Here is a 24,645-nt window from a genome sequence, read left to right as displayed (position 1 = left end):
TTTTAGTATAATATGTATTTATGTATGTATTAACAACAGTTTCCCAGAAAGGTTTGTACAAAATCAGACCAACACTTTATAAACTTCTCCCCATCATCCACCACAATATAGCAGCCTTAACAAAATAAAGCTTCTTGAAACAACATATAGCAGTTAAATAACTTTTAGCTCCAAAATCCAGTTTTAGATAACAAATACCTAAAGTATTGCTTCGTTCCAAATCCTCTCAGGAATAATTATTTAAACACAATCTTCTTAACTTCTCTAAAAATAAAATAAAGCTTATTCAGGATTGTGCCAGTGATGCTAGTGCTTCAATTTCACAATTACATTACCTCAATAAAGATTATAACACTTCTGATCTCTGCATAAACTACTGTATGAATGTATTCTCAAAAGCAACTATTGGATTTCTTTAGAAAATGTTTGGCAATTATTCCTGAATCGATCAATGCACTTGGAGGAAACAACACATACAAAATCTGATTCATCAAAAACTTGAAAGAAATTATAAAAACCCATATAACCTCAAAAAAGACCAACAAGAATCAAGTATCAAGTCATGCGTTCTTCATTTTGCAGACGGGTTGTCACTCATTCTGTTCAACTTCAAGGTCCCTCTGTTTTCTTCATTGCCTTTAGTGAAAGAAATGTAAAAAGTTATCATGTCATTAAGGCAAAACTGTATGAAGGGAAGTATGATTACTCTTCACATACCTGTTTAAAAATCTCAACGGTGAAATAGTTCTTTGCCATGTTTCTCAGGTTGGACTTCCCGCCCACCTTGCATCTGACATAGCCGTACAGGTTGGCCCCTTGTAAAACCAAGCCCATGATTACTACAGCCTGTGGGGCACAAAGAGGAATGAGATATACCGCCACAATAAATAGGATGCAATTTAAATCCACATTAACTTAAAAAGCAACACTGAACTGACCAGCCATTTAATCTTGAGAGAGAAAATGGTGCTGAAAACGAAAACGATCCAAAAGAGAGGGCACACGATGAGTCCGAGCCAGAAGATCCGTGACTCAGCACCGCTTGTTGTGTTCAGACTTTGTGTCTATCGAGAAAGATAAACAAGACTTTGTGTGATGAATTCCAAGATACAAAACCGTCATAATCTTACAAAAATCGTGTCCGATGTCCCCATTGTGACATTTGTCTTCACTTCTATGTTACACTGTTTGATTGTTCAATCAGGTCATGCAGCTACATTATACCGTTAAAAGGAGAGCAAATGTTACACTGATACTTAGAACATGCTGTAAGGTTTATTTAGCTTGCCTGTGAAACTTTAGGTGCACATACAAGAATGCAGTCAACGTGTGTGAAGATCCTCATATTCAGATATGTATTACTTTCTAGGGACTTTGGTTCTAATCAAAAAGAAACATGATGAGGCCGTTTGGCTCACAAGGGATTCGTTTTTTATAAATGTGTCTGTCTTTCAGAAGAAAAACCTTTCTTTGGAAAAGATCATTCTTCTTCTTGAGTTGAAAAAAAGCCCAGTGCATATTCCTGCAAGGCATTCTAGAAATGTATCTGCTTACCTTTCGTGACTCAAATACCCAGTGGCTCTTTCCATCTTCATCCACTTGATTCCACCACCGCAGGCCCACCAACAATCTGCCAGATATATTCTGGAAAAAAAGGGGATCCATCTGTTAATGAAAGCCTGGTACTTTGATTTGATAAACATAACACACGCAGATTTTCAAAAAACAACCCCCAGTTTGAACATGGGACAAAACGAAATAAAAAATACTAAGTATGTAACTTCTGTTGTGTGTTGAAAAAATGTACATGCAACAATTTGAAAAATCAAACGAATTGTTTTAATATAATTTTTAAGAAAAAGCCAAACATGCTCCTCACAGCTGATTTATTGTAGGGATGTAATACTTTTTTTCATGTGATGATGAATTGAATAACAGGAACAGGAACTTCTTACTAAATGATTCATTGATGATTCGAGGAAATATTCTTGCGAAATATTTGGAACTGAAAACAATGACTGCAGCCCTAAATGTGCCGCCAACAAGGTGTTGTGTAGGAAACAAAAACATTACTAGGGCTGCAGTCGAATAGTCCATTTAGCTTAGGAACCTTCCTAACGGAGTGAAATGACCCGGAAGTCCCTCAGTGGCAGCCATGATAAGTGCCGTTTGAATTCTCTAGATGAAAGGAAAGGAGGTTTCAAACTTCCTTTATAACCTTATTTAGCTTAGGAACCACTGGACCTCCCTTTACGAAAGGAGAGGAGAAAATGCTGCCCCACAATGCCTTGCAGCCGCAGCATTTGCCGTCACACAACAGTCTGCTGTTCACGGAAACAACTGATTATGACCGAGAAATTATATCATGAAAGTTACGGTGCTTATTAAGCATTTTAAGACATATTTGGTAACTTACCACAGAAATATGAACGTTAGTTTTTACTGAAATGATCAAATAAAGTCAACATTTAACAGTCTTCACTGAGCTGTGTGGGGGTTGTTCAACTTTTAAAAGATGTTTGAATGGTGATATACACAGTGATAGATGTTAAGGACTAACGTTTATAATAAATACATTTGTATTGATTTTAAAAGATATTTTCATTGTTCATACGTATTGGGATCATTTGTATTAATGTGGACCGGAGTGAGAGGGTGACGAGCATAAGTTTCACTTTCCTTTTTTATTTCAATTCCAACTTTGGTCATGAAGAATATGTTTCTCTGTTGTCCACGTTCATAAGCATAAAGCAACAGCGTCAGAGCATGGTGCAGTCTCTAGATGAGTTTACAGTAGTCCCTCGTTCTTATTATACATCCATGTTGTAGTCCGCTGTATAGAAAACTGTAGTTTCCATAGTTTCCCCACAGCAGCAGACGCACATTCATGACGTCCACTGGCGAATCATAAACAGGTCGGATAGTGAAAGTGCAGTCGGATTCTCTAAAGTAGCGCTGTCTCTTCTCCTAAATCCTTTTGAATTCTCCTATCCACTATCCCTTAACCCCGTGACGTTTCACTCAAAGGTCAAGGAATAGACGTTAGGAGCAGATTTTTGGATTAAGTCCATAGAATATAAATTATCCTATGTCACCTGACCTGCTCACCTTGACGGTCCAGAAGTCACATGACAGCAGGAGGATGATGGTGACCATACAGGCAATGAACCGACTGCTGAACATGTCACACAGTAAGTAAACCAAGATGGCACTTGTTCGGAAGAAGAGATGAAAGAAGGAGACCACCGGATGTCTGAAACACAGATTTGATTCTTTGAAAAACAATGATCAAAACAAGATAGTTAATTTTAAGCTATAACGACAAAAAGAAGCACCTTATGTTGGACTTTCTAACCAACGTGTTACCGTCATCTTCACCAAAAAGCGGAGCGTCTTGGGAGTCCTAAAAACATGAGAAAACATTAGTAGGTTAACGCTAATGCTAATTTGTCAAATACATGTATAACGTTTTCATTTCGTTTAAATTATAGTTTCAATCCAAAGATACATACATGTTAAGGTATAACATGTCAACTAATGGTATACCATACTCAAATAAATATAGTTATTAAGTTATCCCGAAATACTACATTAGGATGGATCACCTGTCTTAGCATGTTGATTCTCCGGGATGTATTTCCTGGTGACGTGTAGTAAACAAGTCCGTGTGCTAAGGACCCAAAGGAGGGAGGTGTGGCTTTTAATATGCCTGACTCAAAGGTAAACCTAACATATCCGCTCAAAAGGGTAAGGCTTTTATTTCAAGCTCTTCTTTAGAGAGCATTTGTTGGGTGCGTTCAATCAAGTGACTGTGCTTAGTATTTCTTGGATAATCCACAGCTACTGGCACGTATTTCAAAACGTTTTAAACTACATGAACTAACACGTTTGAAATATCTTTTTTTTTAAAAAGCCTATAGGCCTACTTTAAATGCCACAGTAGTAGCCACAATAAGGTAACACATATATCAGCTATAACAGTATACTGTTAATTTAGTGCAAAATGAATAATTTCAAGGTTGCAACTTGCAATTAGTTTCATTATCCTTGTATAGTCAAATTTATTTAATCTATACAGTCAATCGTTTAGTGAAAAATACCCATGAGAATTTCCTACAGTCAAAGATTAAAAAACACAATTTAGGCTGAAACTATAAAAATGTTTCGTAATTTTCTTAAAAATGTACTAAAATGTTGATTCCTTTTCTTTCCGATATCTTCGATCACATAATCTGCTAAAGTCTGATCTAAAGAAAAACTGGTTTTCGACTACAAAGCTCTTTCAAAATAGGCTGCTTGTACTTTAGCTTTTGTATTGGGACGGCTAACCAAACCTGTGTTAAAATAATTACAACAATAATCCTTACAATTATAATCATGATAATTGTTGACACAATCATTCTCTTACTCAACCAATTGCATATATTGCCTTTATTTTGTGTGTAGGCTACATAGGTTAAAACAAAAAATAATGTCATACAAGATCAGCTTTTCAATCCATTATTATTGACTTCTGAAAATAAAGTTTTGAATACATTTACTTTGACTCATATACTTGTATAGAAAGTGATGATATTTGTCAGTGAAGAACTACTTCACACATTTATAAAGACATAACAAATATTCATCAAACAAACTAGACTTTATACAAAACAGCTTTCTATTGTCAAAACATTTGTCTGTACACATCATGTGATCCGCAGTGTTATGATGTCAGAAAGACCTCAAACAGACTGGCAACTGAATGCATGCGGTAGAAGATGCCAAATGGAAGTCCAACATTTACAACTGCAGCCCACATGTTGAATTGGTAGAACTCAGTTTCAGTGGCGTGGTCAAACTGGGGACGAGCACCGAATGCTGGCATTATCCACAGCTGTAAGAAAAGAAAGATGAGAACCAGTTCAGTACTTGTTGAATTTTAATACAGTAACTTTGAGAAAGTGATGAAAAATACTACTCACGATGACGTTGCCCAGCAGCAGAAACGCACAAACCTCCTTCAATACCCGTCTCTTCCATAACAGTTTAGGCCTGGGCTCGACTGTGTGGTTGTGCAGGCCGTCTGCTGTGACTACCGGGCCGGGCTTTGTGTCCATGTCTGATTCTTCAAGGATGCTCATATCTTTGCCTGACTCCAGCACATATGGATTTGCCAACACACTGATTGGTTGCAACTCATGGAAGGGCTCCCGATGTAGACCTTCAATGATGAAATAGTTCTGCAGGCCGAGTTGGATCACCATCAGGATAGCCCATGCTAAGTTGAGCCCGTTCAGGTAGCCTTTGGCTCCAGTGACAGCCATTGCGACGATGCTGAAATAGCTGATGATGAACTGCCCTAGTGAGGCTCCCACCAGCAGCCCCACATCCAGGCTGCGGGTGGGGTTTTTGTCTGATACATGTTCCCTGTGGTCTACCTGGTAGATGACACAGCCGATCACAGTTGAAACAGACATTAGTATCACAATCACTATATTCATGACAAAGTGGATCATTACTACTTGGTCTTTCTTGTCTTCATCCCTATTGTACTTAAGTATTTCCATCTCGTACACGATAAATGTTGCCAGACCCGCCACCACTAAGAGAACTCCTGCCAGAGGACCAAGAAAAACCTCAGTCGGGCGGAATTTGATTTTACAGTGTCCATGTTCTTCTGTTACTCTTCCCACATTTTTCCACATGATGTAGGTCATGGCCGAGGCAAATAGACTGAACTCGATGTTGAAGGGATACAAGTAGTAGTAGGCCTCCTTGAAGAAGCTGCATGAAGTGTGGCTGCACTTGCAGGTATCGTCACCATAACCCGCTGTAGGACATAACAGGGCACAGAAATGTTATGTCATGGTACTTTAGTCATTGCTTTATCTGTTTTGAGTTCTTCTTCTTATAATTCTATAATGACCTCTGTTGATGTATAGGCTTCGTCCAGAGAGTTTAGTGGTGTTGCTTGGATATTCTGGAACTGTTGTTTGGTGAAGGGACTCCTCAGTGACCGCAGTCATCCACACAACCAGATTTGTGGAGAGGGTTAGCATCAGCCCACAGCTAAATAATAAGACAAGAGAGAATAATGATCAGAGACAAAAACAGTTACATTACATTACATTTAGCCGAAGCTTTTATCCAAAGCGACTTACAATAAGTAAGTTACAAAATAACTTTTAGTAACTTTGGTGCAACATTAAAATTCAGTTTCCACCAAGTAAAAGAAGTCTTACTTGAATTCATGATTTTCAAACCATGTATAGGTGCTTCAACTACAAGTATTTAGGTCAATGGACAGAAAGAATACAAAAATATACTGTTTCCAGTGTAATTATATTTATATTAAATATAATATATATATTTGCTGGGTTTCTTAGTTCTCTATTATTGTTAACTGAACAACATTGCGTTTTTGACTGTAAAAGGCGTCAACTTGGGCTCTGAGAAATTGTGTTAAGCATCATTAAACGTCCTCTGAAATTTATAAACCAAATGATTTATTGATGGCAATTGATCAACTACACAACACAACGACTCTCAATTGTCAAGGTTACCATCAATTGTCTCATAGAACAAAAGATGTGTTTAGCAGGGTTCATTTTTAGGTATCACATAGATACCCTCAGGAATAGCCTGTTAACAAAGACAGTGAATGAAATTCAATAATCACGTACCGCGTTATGTTTCTTTGGAGCTCCACACAGTCCATGGCGTGGATCCACAAAAAGTATGTCTGCAAAGAGATTGCATAATTGCATCAATATTTTTGCAATAATGAAGAATGAGTACATTAATTGAGCTTCATTTCTTGTAATGGGTCATTTTACCTGCACAAGAACGAAGACAAGTTGCACCACAGGAAATGCAACCTTAACAGCTGAATCGCAGTGGAGGTAGCCCACATAGCTGGCTATCTTGAAAATGTCCATGATGATAGTAAGCAGTCCAAACAGCACAAGTCCTCCTAAAGGGGCAATAAACAGAATCATACAACGGTTTCAAAAATGATAATTATATAACAAAAACGTAATTCTAATAAATTACTTACCCCTGAGCCAAATAGGTCCTGCATGGCAATCTTTGTATGCAATAGCATTTTCTGTCCTGGCCGTGAAGGTGACATAATAAACCATCCAGATGGAGGTGAGGAGGAGGAGGACGAGGAGGAAAATCTGCAGGTCAGAGCTGCTGATATTAACATCTTTGTAAGCACTGCCGCTGACCAAGGCACATCCCAGGATCAAAATGTTTAAACAAATGATCACAGATAGCATCATTCCGAGGTGTCGACCTCGCTCCTTAAGGACCCCATTTGAAGGGATGTTCAGCTCCGGTTCACATGGGCTCCCGGATCGACCCGGTACATTGATGTCGTTGGAAAGATGGGCCTCCTCCCTCTCCCTGTCTTTGATGGTCATCCTGCATGGTTCACAGGGATTGCCATCGGTCAAACAGTCGCATGGATAGCCAGTGTTCAAACACATCCTTCTTTCTTTAAGGTCTGCTCACAAATCAGTGTTTTTTTCTGCATCTTGTTTTATACAAGACATTACAGGTTTAACAGCTACACCCACTCATCGGATCCCTGTAAAGACAGATCCCGCCCAAGCGAAACCTTTTTACTTGCACAAAATCAGCATAATTGTCACCCTGATGGTGCTACACAAAAGAGTAGTTTCAAATCAACAAATGGGATTTAATTTCTCCCTCTCCAGACTCCATTTGCCAACAATGCATGTGACTGGTGCGGTATTGAGTGAGAATTCACAAACACGTTTACATCCATTTTTATTTTAATCTACCTTCTTTGTATCAATAATAAAAGTAGGAATAACATTAGGACAAGTGAAATATATTTAAAAGTCGCTCTTGACAATTACCAAAATCTAGATCATATAACAATCCAACAAAGCATAGACCTTCTAATATCCAACAAGAGGTTTCAGGGTACCTGTAAGCCTACCTGATGCAGTGGGATCCTGTGAGGCAGTCTGAGCTGTCATGCCTTTTATATGGCTTTAGAAAACACTGTGGTTCACTTAGTCATAAATGTCAATAATCTGTTTTGAACACCATATTATTACCAAACACAGCCTGTTGTGCACAAAATATTGATGCAAAGTTCAAAAGATGTTTCCTGGAAAAACCTTTTTTCACGATTTCCAAAATACAAGAAACCGGTTTATTTTTGGATAAACACATTTTTGCACGTAAAAGCCTTCACAAAGCATGCACAATCTTAATGTTATAGAAAAAGGAAAAACTAAACTTTATATGTCAATAGTTATTAATAATCTTTTTTTTCATTATTTTTTTTGCATTTATGAATACTTTTGTCTGGAATCTTTTATTAGTTGTGTTACTTGGTTCTATCTGATTCCCTTTTTGCAGTCTGCATGCAGCTCACAATCTAAACATGATCTTAAAATAGCATAGCATGTGTTACTCTCTTCATTTCATTTCAAACCTTTATTTAACTCTTATCTTATTGATTCCCTGCTTGAAGGCAATACTCAATACAATAAGTTCTTCAATGCTATAATTTTGTCTCTATAGCTCGTCTCTTAGTCTGGAGGTGTAATACATGAAAAGCCACTATCAGTGTCTTTTGTTATGTGAATTTCAATGTGGGTAGCGTCTGATTCTTCAGTCTGCTGTCCCTGCTTATCCTTAATTTACATTAGGGTGGGGCTGATAGGGTACTTTTTCATTGCGACACTCCTGAAATCCATGTTTGTCTGCATTCATGTTTCTCCAGCAAACCTGCTATGGAAGTGAGAACAATGGTTCATTCAAAACAACACAAACTCACAATGACACCAGAGTGATTCTGACTATTCCCTGTGTGTCAGTCACATTGAGACCAGGAAATATTTTGTATTTTTAAATGTGCAGAGGGCGGAAGTAACTAAGTCGGTTACTCAATTACTTACTTAAGTTTACAGTAATTTGAGGTACTTGTGCATTACTTGATTATTTCCATTGTTGTACTTCTCCACAACAATTCAGAGGTATATAGTGTACTTTTACTCCACTTATTTTGTACCTTTAGTTACTTTACATATTTAAACACTTAAATAAGACTTTAGTTACACCTGGTGTAATGCTACCCTGCATACAAAGTCATTACAATTAGCTGAAATGTTACCAGCTTTGATAACACTTTAATGCCTCAATAATTATAATAAATAGGCTAAATAACATATCATAAATACATTATTCTGAAATGGGCAGATCTGAATGATGGGTAGGCCTACTTTTCGTATATGTTGATGCTAATTCTTCTACTGTCTTTAATTGAGTAACATTTTAATTGAAGGACTTTCACTTACAACAGTTTTCCTACACTCTGGTATTTCTACTTTCTATTAAGCAACATTTGAGTACTTCTTCCACTTCTGTGTATTTTACTTAGAGGGTCCTTCTGGGGGATGTAATTATGTGTTTTGACCTCGGCCACCAGGAGCACTGTTACCCACACAGTGTGTGTGCACCGGCGCGCCCATGCCGGATACCACCGACTGACGCCCTAATCCACTGATCAGGACCGCAGCTGGCTGTGGGAGAACTGCGGGACAAACATGGCACTTCGGCCGGTCTCCTACCACTACATCGCCGCAAGACGACGACCATGAAGGTGGTGGTGGGGTTGATGAAACGCAATGGTGTCGAGCATGGTGGATTAACTCTTCACCATGAATGACAGGTACCACCGAGCGGCCCGGGACGGCTACCTGGACCTGCTGAAGGAGGCAACAAGGAAGGATCTGAACGCCCCGGATGAGGATGGCATGACGCCGACGTTATGGGCTGCTTATCACGGCAACCTGGAGGCTTTGCGGCTTATCGTCGGGAGGGGGTGGGTACAAAGAATTGGAAGATATTATTATTATTATTATTATTATTATTATCATCATTATTTGTATTTCAAAATGTTCATCAATGTGCTCTGTCCCGGTTCAAATAAACGATTAAATTAAAAAATGAAATATAAGCTATAGCCTAATTTATCAGGACGTGTGAGCACTATACTTTTCCAATCTTCAATCATTTGTATTGGGTATTAAAACTATTTTTGAGAAAAGTTAAGTATTTCAGAGGTTCCTTTTCTTATTACAAAGGTGTGCGTCAGATTGTGCATAAGGCAACCCATAACAAATCTTCTTTATTGGAAATTATTATAAGAACAAAATGTATTTCTATGCTAGAAGTAGGGCTATGTAAAGGCATATTTTTCATATTTTTCAGTGCAGTTTAACCATACAATGTTCAGCTACTAGACTAGAGCATCAGTAGGCTACTCCACCAACAATGTCTACAGGTCTCTTCGGAACATTGCATTTACTCAGTTTTACCATGATAACTCACATCAAGTTGATATGCCATTATCTCTAAAAAAGCAAATTCTGTTTTCATGGGATGATGGGATATGTTTTACTTTCTTGAAATATTACGTTAAACATAAACAGTGTTTCCCCTAGGATGGAGTCATAACAGCGGTGCTAAGGCACGTGGGCCCAGCATCATGTGAGCGCGGAGCGCTAGGAATTTTTTAGTGTGTGTACGTGCGAAGTGTGCCCCGCCAATTTGTTTCTATGTGTCTGCCAGCACAAGAAACGCTATTGAGGCCTATAGTACCAGGGCCGGTTCTAGCCAATTTGCTGCCCTAGAAGAGATTTTACATGTATAAAGAATACATTAAAAATCTCTACAAAAGACAAATACACTACAAAAACAGAAACGTATTGATTTTTTTGAACATTTTAAAGTAAAATGCTTCAATCTGGTGCACTGTGAGCACACAATTACTAGAGACTAGATCTAGGGGGTACAACTCTAAAAACACCCATATGAAAAAGATCGATTTCCATTTTAATAATCAAATAAGTATATGAACATAACCAATAACCTACCATAGCCAATAACACATAAATGTAACTTATTTTATTTTTGTTGTTCATTCATATCTTATTTTACCTAGTTAACATTTATTTATTTATGCATATTTTTGTATCTCCAACTTTAAACAATATTTTTGGTTTACTGTCCTATAGTATACATTGGAATGATTTAAAACCTGTTTTTATTTATCCTAAGAATTATAAAGGAGCGCCTTGGAAATATGTGTTTACATAATTTGTGGTCAAACGTTTGAGACCCACTGAGATAACTTAAACTCAAATGAACTTATCTAAAAACTCAGAGAGTCCTTTACCTCACTGAGCTGTAATTATTAGCCTCTCAGTCTGACATGAGAGCTCTCCTCCACCCTAGTTGTAGAAACATCTACTTCTTATATCCGTTAGCGCAGCTAGCATCAGATTCTAATAACAACAGCGCCGGTACCGGTGCGCCCTCTCTCTCTCTCACTCTCTCGCTCGCACTTTGGCTGTGAGCTGTGGGCGCCTGATAAGCCAACATCCCCCACTTTCATCACTTACAGCGCCCATCGTACAGGGCAAATGAAAAGTGTAACCGGGGTGAAAAGGGTGTTACATTTTCGTAATTATGAATGTTGTTACATCAAGGCCGAAAATTAGGATGAGCGCCAACGGTCAAAAATGTTTTTTCCCCTCCCAGAGCTACCAGCGCAGCGCCCCCCAGATCTAGCGCCCTAGGCGACCGCCTATGCCAAAAATCGGCCCAAGTATACAGTCTCAAGATTTAGCAAAAATACAGATTTATTGAACATACAGTAACACAAATACTACAAATCCACATAACAAACAATCAAAAATGAAAAAGAGTTGCACTTATTATTATTTTAACTAAATTAAAAAATATATATATCTTTTTTTAAATTATTTTTTTGGGTACCTGGCTGGCGCCCCCTAGCAGCGGCGCGCATATTTCAGCAGCGGCGCTGCGCCGCCCCTATTTGTATATAGGGGAAATACTGATAAATATATATTGCCATACCTTGGAAAAAACTACATTTCATATTTGACACGGTTCAGTACTGCAGGCCCTGATCTATAATTATTCAACACAATAACCTCAGGCTTTGCTCTTGGCTAGAAGAACACTTTGACCAAACAACCTACTATTTGTCTAAAAACACTGATAAGAGAGTGTCTTGCCCAACAAGATTACAAAACATGTCTGCATAGATAACCACCAAGGCACAGGTTTTTGTTTCTGCATTTACTTTTGAAAATGCTCTAGGGATCTTTTTGAGCTGAAGTTGAAGTTAATGCTTTAACATTGATCAGTTAAATATTCCCCAGATACTTTCCACACTTTAGAATCATCCTCTGAAAGACTATTAAGAATATTTTACAGCGGGGGATACTTTGTGAAGCCATATAGGTTATTTGACTGTCAAATTAATCACATTCATGGCATTTAAGATGATGACACTGATTAAGGTCAATTGATGGCAGGGACACCTCTCAGGAGAGCACATAACTCATAGCGATATTAGTTCATCATGTTCTGCAGTCCTACATTCAGTGAATTTTAACTGTGTAAAAGCCAGAACATGTTGGCCCATTAAAATAACTATATGTAAAATAAGAAATGTCAATACTTTGTTTAAATCTGTTATTGTTGATGATTATCACTTTGATGGAAACTTCTGAAGTAATGGAGACAGGACTCAGAGAGACATGGGGAGAGCAGGAACTTTGATGGCAAACACTGATGGTTTATTTGGAGCTTTGGCCGGAGAATTCACAAGACATGTGCCGTGCCACAAGTTGATACAGCGGTTGCCAAACCAATTCTGAAGATCTCTACCCCAGACCCATGTATTTAGCTGGTTCTGAGAGAATAATCAATATTGTGCTTAACAAGATAAAACCATAACACCTCTATCAGCTGACGCCAACAGGCAGGAACAGGGAGACAACACACTGAGCACAGCAGCCCAAGGTTGCAGGTAAAATGGGTCAAAGGTGTGGGCCTAGAAAAATATTTCCCCAACAATCATAACAACCAATTGCACATTATCACCAGCAACATATATCTTTTAAATCAAATGTATATCAGTTAACATGTTAGAAGGCTGCTTCATTGTATAAATGCTGGCCTTACTTCAACAAAGTGAGCTAATGTGATGATGAGGAATCATGGACAGCTCATTCCTCATTTTTTTCTGGCTGACCTGGTTGGCACGTCAGCCACAAAAAAGGGCCCATTATGAAGCAGTTTAATCAGTAAAGTTTGTGAGAGGCTTACTGTAAAAGTGAGACGATGAAGATAATTCATCATGCGAAATATCAAATTTTAGGCCGTTTAGTTTAGCTTTTTTCTGTAAACAAACGGGCAACAAAGGGTGAAAGGCTTCCAGTCCTGATGCTAAACTAAATTCACTATTTCCCACGGAATAAGTACAAACAAGGCCCTAGAAGCATTCATCTGACAAGGACATAATATTCCTCTATTGATGGCACAAAACATATAAACCCCCTGATTGACATGAGGTACTAAAATTAAACATTAATAGCTGCCATAATGTTTCAGAGAGGCAGCAAACTCGTGAGACCCGGGGATATAATGAAGAGAACTTTAATACCGTTTGACAATTTCATGGGAAAGTTGCCATGCAGCGTATAGTATATTGCACTGCGTGACCTGCAATAACATCAAGCTGTCATAGGAAATGAAGAAGCAAACAACCTATAATGCAATAAATAACAGGGGGAGGGATAAGTAGGTAGAACTATCACTGCTGCACTCAGCATTTTACTGGGACAGACATAAATTATGTCAGATTAAGCTATCTTTTTAGATAAATTCTCCACCTACAACAAGCATACTGTATATAATATGAGGGTGATAAATATTTCATCTCAAAATCGAAATTGATCATTGCTAAAAAATTGTTATCTCTTGAAATTAGTTTATGGCTTTTTATGTTCCTATATGTATTCAGCGCAGGGTTAACAGTTCCTTTGTTGGACCATTGTTTTTTGTCTCTTTCTGGTGTGTTTGCCAAATATTGTCTATCATGCACTCGGTTGACAACGATTTCCCTTAAGTTGAACTTCAACAACCCCTGATCCTGAAGCTGCCGTTTCCTTTTGAAACCAAATCCTGTCCAGAAAGAAAAGAGCAAGGGGGCTGAAATCAGAGTGGGACTTTGCTTATTGCTGCCCAGGTTGGGTCTCGCCGTTCTGACACACATTCCCTGTGAAAACCTTACAACACAATCTATCAATAATACATTCACCTTTCGACAGTAGCTTCACGTCTACCGTATAAAATATTCAGCAGTCTGTATGTGGCTGCATTGGGTGTGACACCAATGAGATGTCTCCAAACTGAAAAATATAAATGCAAATAATTTAAGGGTAAAAAATATCAAATTGTTGTGGCCAAAAACATGCTCTATACAATATATCACAAATAAATCCTGTTTTTCTTGGAATGTTAATATCAGTAAGATCCTAAATGGAAACAAAAAATGGGAAAATGCAAATATTGAGTTCAATATTTTGCTTTTCAACTGTACTCTGCAGACAGCCTCTGCATCATTGAAACAGCTGTAATACTTTATGTTTTGTTCTGAAGGAATTCAGCATGACATCACCAGCTATGCACAAATGTGCTTTTTGAGTCGGGAGCAACCTATATGGCCTCCCCTGAAACTAGATACAGGTAGTGTAGCAGTGTTGTTGGCCAGCCTGTGGTCATATTACAGACAAGACAGCAACAGGCACACATAGAGGTAACCCTAAGGTCGCGGATTGTCAGACAAGGGTAAATGTTGCTTAGTTGCAGTTATGAATAATAGTCTAATTATTTTCATTTTAATCAAGACATACTGTTTGCAAATTGGTCAAAGCCTTTTAAAAAGTATTTGTTTTACAAAAGATCTGTGCTTGGATTTCCGAAAGGGCAATTTGGTGTTTAGATGATGCATTATTAAATAAGGCCCCAGTGTTGTAAGGTCAGTGTTGAAAACATAATCAAAAAATGTGTCATCCAAACAAAAGGCCAAGGAGACAACCGGTATCCATGACAGTCAAAACAAGAGCTGAAAATATTTTAGTCAATCTTAAAGAAAATTCTGTATCTAATATCTTTCTTATGACCCACAGAGGAAACCCTGACAAGTGTGACATATGGGGGAACACGCCGCTCCACCTGGCAGCCGCCAATGGTCACCTCAACTGCCTTTTCTTCTTGGTGTCGTTTGGTGCCAACATTTGGTGCCTGGATAACGACTACCACACGCCATTGGACATGGCAGCCACAAAGAATCACATGGATTGCGTCCGCTACCTGGATAACATCGCCACCAAGCAGACAGGCCTCAACACGAAGCTGGTCAGCAAGATGAGGGACAGGGCGTTTCGCGATGCTGAGCGGCGAATAAAGGAATGCGTGAAGATGCAGAAGAAACACCACAAACGCATGGAGCGGCGGTTTCAAAAGGAGACTTCTGAGGCCTCCGCATCAGACGTTATGAGCTTTTCCAGTTACAGCAGCAGCTCTCTTAGCCACAAGTTGCACAAATTAAATTCAGCCACAGTCAGCGTGCCATATTCTCAGGTCAGGAGTTCTTATTTTGTATTCTTAAAGGGTAGTTTGTTTTGTTTGGCATGTTTGCTTTGTTCAGGTTGCCAACTAGACAAGAGTTTTGAATCCCTCCTCTTTAATTAGTGCATGACATGAAGAGACTAAGCTGAATTCTAACATGGTCACAGTGACAATGCTAAAGAGCTATGTTAACAGATGTTACAACTGATTATTAAATTACTAGTCTTAAAAGTATTTGGTCATAAACCACAATATTGATTTATATTATTTTGTGGACCATTGACATGTCCTGTGTAATAATTTAAATTGGTCATAAGTAATGTTTGAAACATTTGAATCTTTAATTAGTTATTGTGACTAATTACTGTTTTTATTTATGTCGTATTAGGCTACTCTTCATGCCACAAACCGCGGGAAGACCAAGATACAGAGGAAGCTGGAGAAGAGGAAACAAGGAGATGGAACATTTAAAATCTATGAGGAGGGGAGGAAGAGTGTTCGCTCTCTCTCTGGACTTCAGCTGGGCAATGATGTCATGTTTGTCAAACAGGGGACTTACGTCAACCCTAAGGACCGTGGGCGTCCCAACGTTCGTGACATGTTCCCCAGAGACAATTACGATGCCATTTCACGTGCCATGAGCGAGCCGGACCTCCACGGGCCCGATGTGGAATACTCTGAGATCAGCACAGACTCAGGACATGATTCCCTGTTCAACAGGCCTGGTCTGGGAACGATGGTCTTTAGAAGGAACTATGTGAGTGGGGGGATGTTTGACCTTGGCGGTCGAGATAAGGACAGTGTAGACCAGTCAGGCAATAATGTGCGTTTACGCAGTCGGCTGCAGCATTACCCGAGTGCAGATGAAGACAGCATCGGCAGTGCGCGCAGCCTTCAGGAGAGGAACGTGGAGGAGCTGCCCTGGGAAGACGTTGAATTAGGGTTGGATGACGATGACGAGGCTGACACAAGCCCTTTGGAGGTGTTCCTTGCCACTCAGAGCATGGGTGACTTTATCTCCATTTTTAAGAGGGAGAAGATTGACCTTGAAGCTCTGTTGCTGTGCTCTGACCATGACCTCAAGAGTATCCACATCCCCTTAGGACCAAGGAAAAAGATCTTAGAGGCCTGTAAGAGACGGATGGAGACCATAGAAGACCCAGACTACATAGAGGACACACAACTGTGACTGATGGGAATTTCTGTTGGAGAGCGTAGTGAGGAAATATGCAGATATTTGTTATGGTGTCTTTGAAATCCAGCATGGATTGTCTTCGGTAACCCACTGTTTCTTCACTTAATTCTGTCCTGCAGATAATGAAAGTTGTTTTATATGGCTCCTCATGATGTGGGCTCATCCATGCTTAATGTTCAGGGGAGCATTGTGGAGTGAAGATTTGGACAGGGAAGACATAATGATTTACCTCTCCTGGTACCTCAGTGGTAACAAAGAAGAAAAGACATTGTGAAGATGAATGTGTCAAGCAAGAATAGGTGATTGTGAGACAAATTCCTCATAGGGTTCTGTAGGATTCAGTGTCTTGTTAGCCTTAGGAGAGTCACTGCAAATATGTGTTGTATGTTGGATGGTGGGAGTCGCCTGCACTGCATGGTTTAACAAACTGAAAGACCATTTTCAGAGTGCAGTCCTGTGCATGCCATGTGAGACTGTTAACAGAGGACTGATTGTGGGGCCAGTGTCCCCTGAAAATGTTTGCCCCTGTGGGGTAAATCTTACCACCTCATGTGCCTGCATTGCTTGTGCCTGTGCATTTGCTTAAAGGTGTCTTTTTCATAAATACTTTTGACATTAAATTCATTGTTAGTTTATTATTAACTCTTTCAATCACAACATTCTGGGCAAAATGTCCACCCACAGCCACTGTTTCCTTCTCTGTGAGTGTTTACAGAAAGACTGTCATATTGTGGCTCACTGTTATTACAGGCAAATTGTTCATGGAGATTCCTGATTTCTTCAGAATGTGAAAAGTGTCTATAGATCATTTTATAAATCATTCTGTTCTATATTTTGCATATAGATTGATTAACTTTTGTAAATAACTAATGTTAGTGTTGACAATTTAACAGTTCTCCAACTGTTGTATACCGAGTAGTTCTACATAATGTATTGCATTCGTTACTGTTAACTACTTGTTTAAAATTGCTAACAAATAAATCCATACATTTTAAGCTGCTCACATTTTAAGAGGTGCCTTTTTGGGATAATTATTGGTTCAAGCTTAATAAAATGTGGCACAATTCGGGATTTTGTCAAAATGTCAAAATTGTGTGTGTGTGTGTGTGTGTGTGTGTGTGTGTGTGTGTGTGTGTGTGTGTGTGTGTGTGTGTGTGTGTGTGTGTGTGTGTGTGTGTGTGTGTCACAGAGAGTGGAACATTCTTGTTTGGGCATCTTCAGCCAAAATCCTCACATGCTGTTCACACACAAAAGACAAGTGTCACTGTTGCCTCTGTACTCCATGACCCGAAATCAATCAGGAAGTTGTTCTGCAGATAAGTGGTGTTGCCTGTAAGCTCCATGCCTCTGACATAACACTGTTATCAGAAGGAAACACTGTCTCCCTCTTGATTCCTTTAGCCACATTCAGTAACCAAAAGCTAAACTATACATAGACTTTAGAGATGATTTTTCAACTTGTTTTCTTATTGGCAGTAGGAACCAGACACTACCGGTTTTTGTGTAACTATTATTGTTGAAATAAACCTTTAAACCCAACTTTACCAGGGAAAGTAAAATGAGTAACTAAGCCAGGTCATTAACAGAATTAAGGAAAGGATGTTTATTCCCTCCCTGGCTTAGTCATGATAAACTCGTAATTTCCTCCTCTCATCTGCTGTATCCTAAGCTTGGCGAGTGTGGATACAGAACAAAGAGAAGAGTTAAACGGGAGGGGCGAACATTGAGAAATGTTCAGCTGGCTGAAACACTTCAGGCGTGGTTTTAAATGTTTTCCTTATGCACTCTGGCGGTCTTTAGATTTCAGAAACGAGCAGCAAAAAGTAGTCTGTTGTGGTTACCGCCTAAAACAGCTTTAGGTGTCGAAGGAAAACTGTCAAAGATGGCCACGCGCAGCAGCAATAATGAGGAAAACTTGAAGGATATTCAAAACAACACCGACTTCAATAAGGAAGTGAGGGATCCTACCACCGAGATGCTGCTCCCACAAGATGTGGTATGTGATTCCTGCATCGACAGCCCTAACAAGGCCCTAAAATCCTGCCTGACCTGTCTGGTTTCTTACTGCGAAGCGCATCTCAGACCCCATCTGGAAAACACGAAATTTCAAAACCACCGGCTTGTGGATCCTCTGCACGACATCGACTGTCGGACTTGTGAGGTTCATCAGCTTCCTCTCGAGCGCTTCTGTCTGATGGACGGCTGCTGTTTGTGTCTGGAGTGTGAGAGCCAGGAGCACGAGGGGCACACGACTGCATCTGTGGGGGAGGCACGGACACAGATTGAGGTCTTAACAACACAACAATTTATTCAACACAGACAGGTCATGTTGTAATGGTTATCTTTGCTATTTGTGCCATTTCTTAAGGTGGTTTCGACTGCAAAAAAAAGCACACCTTTCAACATACCAAAAGGATTGAATATTACGTCATATTAAGTACTTATGTCATATGTAATGGCCTGATATCTTTGTAGCGACTGTTTTTTATGTGTTAGTTACAATTGTTTGTCCTCTAGACTGAGATGCAGAATAAACAAGAAGAGATCGGTCAGAGCTCCTCAGCAGCTGAGAAAGCAATTGGAAAGCTCCAGGACAACACTGACTTAATAAAGGTATGTTATAGGCAAACATACACCAACACACATTTTCCTTCGATTCATTTAATGCACACTGGTCTGGTTTGAATTATGTTTTTTTTCTTATTCCTCTTGATCTTCAGTCTTCAGTGCAGGAGGTTTGTGTTATTGTTGAACAGCAGTTTTCCAGGCTGCAGAAAACTGTGGAGGAGGCCAGGAAAGGGGTGAAGGAGGTGCTGGAGGGAGAGCAGAGACAGGCCCTGAGACAGGCTGAGGGCATCCAGGCACATTTGGAGCAGAAGAGAACAGAGCTGCAGAAAACTTTGGCTCAAATGAATAAACTCTCCAGGAGCAAGTCAGATGTTGACTTCCTGCAGGTACAACATATCTCAAATATTTCAGATAAAAACAAATAAGTGTTTTGTCTCAGATGATCTGGGATAAGCACAGGAAGTTCTCTGAGACAAGGAGTTTACTTTGGACGACTGTGTGTTGACAGTATATACAGAACAGTCATTTCACTTATTTTTGCAGAGATCAGGGTCAAAGCAGTTGCATATCATTCAACAGTCTCGTTTCACACACTAATATATGTCACTTTTGTTTGCTTGTTCCAGGAGTACTCAGAGTGGAATAAAGGAGTGGCAGATGTATGTCTGCCTAGCCCCTGCATCAACCCCATGAACCATCTAACTTCCTTTGTCCAAGTTGTGACAGATACTACCAAGGAGCTGTGTGACCTGATACTCTCGTCCTGCACAGAAAGACTGAAATGTAAAAGTGGTGAGTGTAGTTCATACTCTATCAATATAAATTCCTATCTTAAGCTTACCATGGACAAAACGGATTGAGACTTCCTTTCTTCAGTGTACCTTGTAACTAGGAGTGAAATGTGATCAGAATTGCTCTTATATCAGTTCAAACATACAACTGCTACAATACATTTGCTGATATCATAATGTCTGCTACGATTTGATTTTGACTTTAATTCGATTTAGGTGCTTCGCGTAATCATTAAGAGACAATATCAAAAGCCCCTTTTAATACAATCAGATTATAAAATGATGAACAATATATTCCTTTAAATTTAAATAATAAAAATATATCTGTATAACTTTTCCCTCTTAGAGGTCAGTGCACCATATGTAAGCATGGATTGTTGTTGTTGTTGTTGTTGTTACAAGATGAGTACAGTTATTTTGTTAATTTCTAAAAATCCATGTGACTTTAAAGAAGCTATTAGGACAATTGTGTAGGATTAAACTCTTCATTTTGAAGAGGAGAAGGCCACAAACCTGGTGAAGAGTGCACCTTCCTCTCTTTAGACATGCGTTTAGCCATCCCAGTGCCACTGTCTCACAAGGCCACTACGACTGCTGTGCTGTAGATATGTTATGCTTTTTCATCTTTCTTTGCTCAGCGTTATTTTGTAAACCTTTATTTACACATCTTATTGTCTTACAATAAACCCAACAATCTCTCTGCATAATATAAACTAGGTACTAAATCCCTGATGCAAGACTCTGAACCTTCAGCATTGCCTGATCCTGAGACCCGAGAGGACTTTTTAAAATGTAAATACACTTTTTATATATATATTATATCTGTGTTTACCATTTGTTGACTTTGAATGTTTAACTAAGAATGATTCACCAGCTATATATCCCCTATATTGTAGACACAAGGAGTTTGACCTTTGACCCAGACACCACCCATCACTTTCTCCGTGCAACGGATGGCAACAGAAAGCTGACCAACACCAGCCCCTGGCAGCACAGCTACCCAGAAGACATTGCTCGCTTTGATTATTGGCGTCAAGCAATGACTTCGGACAGCCTTTACTTGGGGAGGCACTATATGGAAGCAGAGCTAAGTGGGGAGGGAGCACATGTAGGAGTCACGTACAAGAGCATCGATCGGAAGGGAGAGCAAAGCACCAGCTGCATCAGTGAGAACGACTTTTCCTGGTGCATGGGAAGGAACAGCCGAGGCTTCTTTGCCTGGCATACTGGTGTGGAGACGCCTTTGGGTGGCACTGATATCACAAGAATTGGCTTATATGTAGATTTTGAAAAGGGCTCTCTCTCTTTCTTTGATGTAACAGGTCCTATGCAGCTGCTACACAAGTACATGGTTGATTTTATAGAGCCCTTATATGTTATAGCCTGGCTGTCAAAGAAAGACAATGTCATTTCTCTTGTTTAAGTTAAATGTTCAGCTGCCTTCACTGTAAGCTTGTTAAAGAGTATAGAGTGCCTTATAAATGTTTATTGAGGTTACATAACAAGTTATCTAATTTTATGGTTCATATGGAGGATTTTTTCACATACGTGTCAGTTAAGGTTACATTTACTACCATCTAGTGGCAACTCTGCAACATGACCTAAGAGACCTGCGCAGCAGTAGGTGTGTTAGGAATTTACTGCAGCTTTACTGCTCTTGAATTTAAAACAGATGGTGAAAAGAAAAGTACGCAAATGTCTGCCAGCATTTCTTTTATTTGCCTTTCATACACACTTGCTGAAAAAAAAAGCAATAAAGCTTTAAGAGGATATTTTTTGTCTATGAAGTGTCTGTAAAATCAAGTTAATACCATTAAGTCATTTTTTTTAAATCATTGACATCTTAAAAGTTTACTTGTTCACCTTCAGGCATTAAAATCAGTTTCATTATCATCATAAACCGGATTTACAAAGTGCACACCTGACTGAGTCATGGAGATTGAATTTTTTGTTTCAGTCGCATACAGTCCAGGAGCTTCAGGCATCAAGTTTGGCTTGTCAAAAATTGGATTGTCGTAACCGTGATCAATAGGCCCATTGAGGTCTTCCTCATCTCTGCTTCTCCTAAAGCTGCTCAGAGATGGCAGGGATGGCAGCGATGGCAGCGATGGCAGCGATGATGGCATTTGTATAACCCCTCTACGAATCAGAAAGACCAAAGTGATTATGATTGAAATCCCAATCAAAACTCCAAACACAGTTCCAACCACCATCCCAGCACTGCCTCCAGTCTGATCGCTGCTGGTCCCGGAGGAGGCTTGAAATTCAGCCTCAGTGATACCCAGGCTTGAGCCATGAGAGCGTGCATCCTTCAATATGTCCCTGGCCAGACCCTCTGACTGTATTCCCTTCTCTTCATCCACAATAACCACCTGGATCTCAGGTGAGGTACCAAAAGGGATGATCCCCATCAACTGCTGTGACTTGAAGATTTTAGACATGCCCAGCTGAATGGATTTGTATTTTGGCAAAACTAGAAATAGGTGATGGATTCGTTGCCTGTAAGTTTGCAGGTTGAAACCAGTGGCAAAATGGATTGTGACAATGGCACCACAAACTTCACAGCAGTGTCCGACAGGGAGGAGAGGCTTCTTACAGCCCAGAGAGGCACATTGAACAGTGCTACAGATACGCTTATGGTTCACAGAATTCCCACAGGCGCAGCCAGAAGGATCTCCACACTCTTGGTTCCCAACAGTGACAGCAGAGGACCCGTGAAACTGCAGCCGGCCTGAAGGTGAGCTGAGATATTGGGTGAACTCAGAGGTGCTTTCATACTTCTTCCCCAGCACAGACACAGATTTGACAGGAACAGAAGACTGACTGGTGCTGGTGTCCACCCTGAATGAAGAGCTGGCTTTAAAAACCACATCGTCGTTCTGGCAAGGGACACTCTCCTCGTGGACTGAGAACAAGAAGTTTCCACGCTGCAGGTCATCCAGGGTTGCAGACCCCTGCCACAGAGCTGGGTTTAACCATTGAAGAGACTCAGAATCTTTGAACTTTGTCGTAACACCCGCTCCGCAGTCCGGATCCTGTCCACTCACAACATAAAATCCAGCTCCTGAATTCAGGATGAACTCTCCATCCACTGGCAGCCTCATCTCCTGCACAGCATGTGTGGTCTCCACAAACACGGACACTTTTCTCTGGACTGGAAACTGAACTATGTCGTTGCCACATGGAACAGATTCTTTGTCCCAGTTGGTCTTGTTCTCATAGTTGGTGTCAGGAATCCACTGTTTGTACAGGGAATCCGATGTCCCGACAAGACAGATGAGGAGAAGAAGCATGTCTGTTGTTTTCAGCATCCTGAATGTTTGTGACGGGCTGCGAGAACATTAGGTGAACTTTGTTTCTAACCTTGTGACTGACACATGAGTGAACACCAATAAACAGTGAGGTTGGTGAGCTCTGAACTACTGTACATCAACCTGTTGAAGCAGCTGACCTGTAAACTATTTACTTTTACTGCAGCAACAGCCCTGATTCATTCTTTGCTTCGTGTGTCTTTTATCACAATATCACACAAATGAATGAATTATTAACACATACTTGTATTCTTTGAAAAACATTTCCATAAACAACTTCTGAACTGTCCTCTCCGCCCATTTTACCCCCAAGTTGACTTTGCTGAGGTTGAGAACTGTTCAATACATATTTGCTTTCAAACTAAATGTCAAAATCTCCCACTTGTATTTAGGATGAGTGCAGACATGCTGAGGCCCATAAATGAAACAAAGAAAGGATAAATATTTCACTATTATCCAACTAAATTACAGACATAAAGCTGAAAGAAAAAATACTTTTTACAACTTTACATTTCTTTAGGATTTCTTTCAAGATCGTCCCAAACATCATTATTTTCCTGGAGGAGGCATATATTTTGAGCCACGCCCTTCAGATTCAGATTTCTACATTTACATGAGATGGTCCTTTGTCTTTGGCACTAGTAAAACAGCACTCACCATACACAGCACAACATAAATACACAATACACGAAAAAATTGCATCTTAAAGTCAAAAAGGGACTAAATGTCAGTCATAATAAAAGTGCTAAGTGACATTTTCTTTGACTTGCATGTAGTCCATTGAAATAGCCTATCATGGCATGGAAGTTTATTAATGATATTGGTTTATAATGATGATAAAAATGTATACATTTGTACTATTGCTTTTGCATCAGAATAGTATAATAAGACAGAAAACAGCTTGTTTGTGATTTAAACTGTATTGGATTTGTCCATATCTGATTCAGCAAAAAATGGGTTCAATCTGCAAAAAAAGCATTCATCCTGCTTTCTCATAGAGGTACCAGGATCATGCATGAAAAAAAAATAAACATTGAACGCACCCTCATTGAAAATGAACGCCACCTGAGGCAAGATGTCTGCACTTGCGACACAATCCCTTACTTGTACACATAAGAAAGACATGTTTTTCTTGTTTACATAAAATAACAATAAAGTAGCCTACTTTTCCAGACGGGAGTTGACTTCGTAGTGACGATCGGAACTTCCCATGATAAATATTTGTTTGGGCTGCACTGTGCGTTCGGCGGCGCGAGACAATAAGTAATCAGCTGAAACTCATTACACCTGTTCAATTAGGTTA

The 24,645-nt window shown here is 39.6% G+C and overlaps 5 protein-coding genes across 7 annotated transcripts; 2 read left to right on the top strand and 3 right to left on the bottom strand.

The window, feature by feature from the left end:
* Positions 1–63: 63 nt before the first annotated feature.
* Positions 64–3,693, bottom strand: LOC307015896 (Golgi apparatus membrane protein TVP23 homolog B). The gene is made up of 7 exons (XM_079644845.1): positions 3,606–3,693; positions 3,336–3,403; positions 3,109–3,253; positions 1,555–1,644; positions 939–1,064; positions 718–846; positions 64–636 (listed from the first exon to the last, which is right to left on the bottom strand). Exons 1-7 carry the CDS (start codon positions 3,615–3,617, stop codon positions 610–612), a joined length of 597 nt encoding a protein of 198 aa, XP_079500971.1. The 5' UTR covers positions 3,618–3,693; the 3' UTR covers positions 64–609.
* A 723-nt stretch (positions 3,694–4,416) lies between these two features.
* Positions 4,417–24,619, bottom strand: otop2 (otopetrin 2). Of its 3 annotated transcripts, none has more exons than XM_079644545.1 (7): positions 24,508–24,619; positions 7,040–7,410; positions 6,819–6,955; positions 6,666–6,724; positions 5,909–6,051; positions 4,965–5,812; positions 4,417–4,876 (listed from the first exon to the last, which is right to left on the bottom strand). In XM_079644545.1, exons 1-7 carry the CDS (start codon positions 24,552–24,554, stop codon positions 4,706–4,708), a joined length of 1,776 nt encoding a protein of 591 aa, XP_079500671.1. In that variant the 5' UTR covers positions 24,555–24,619; the 3' UTR covers positions 4,417–4,705. The 3 variants fall into 3 exon arrangements, with proteins under 3 accessions (XP_079500671.1, XP_079500672.1, XP_079500670.1); XM_079644546.1 differs by lacking the exon at positions 24,508–24,619 and adding an exon at positions 7,943–7,964; XM_079644544.1 differs by lacking the exon at positions 24,508–24,619 and having other exon boundaries at positions 7,040–7,901.
* Positions 9,448–17,672, top strand: ush1ga (Usher syndrome 1Ga (autosomal recessive)). Its single transcript, XM_079643572.1, has 3 exons — positions 9,448–9,850; positions 15,036–15,489; positions 15,866–17,672. The coding sequence occupies exons 1-3, from the start codon at positions 9,687–9,689 to the stop codon at positions 16,664–16,666; spliced, it is 1,419 nt and encodes a 472-aa protein (XP_079499698.1). The 5' UTR covers positions 9,448–9,686; the 3' UTR covers positions 16,667–17,672.
* On the top strand, positions 18,328–21,803 carry LOC307015748 (tripartite motif-containing protein 16-like protein). The gene is made up of 6 exons (XM_079644548.1): positions 18,328–18,959; positions 19,190–19,285; positions 19,393–19,626; positions 19,867–20,032; positions 20,749–20,823; positions 20,928–21,803. Exons 1-6 carry the CDS (start codon positions 18,441–18,443, stop codon positions 21,452–21,454), a joined length of 1,617 nt encoding a protein of 538 aa, XP_079500674.1. The 5' UTR covers positions 18,328–18,440; the 3' UTR covers positions 21,455–21,803.
* Positions 21,885–23,545, bottom strand: amn (amnion associated transmembrane protein). Its single transcript, XM_079644549.1, has one exon. The coding sequence runs from the start codon at positions 23,340–23,342 to the stop codon at positions 21,897–21,899; it is 1,446 nt and encodes a 481-aa protein (XP_079500675.1). The 5' UTR covers positions 23,343–23,545; the 3' UTR covers positions 21,885–21,896.
* Positions 24,620–24,645: the final 26 nt, after the last annotated feature.

Source organism: Notothenia rossii (assembly GCF_949606895.1).
Source record: "Notothenia rossii genome assembly, chromosome: 8".
NCBI lineage: Eukaryota > Metazoa > Chordata > Actinopteri > Perciformes > Nototheniidae > Notothenia > Notothenia rossii.
This window is presented reverse-complemented; position numbering and strand designations above follow the sequence as displayed.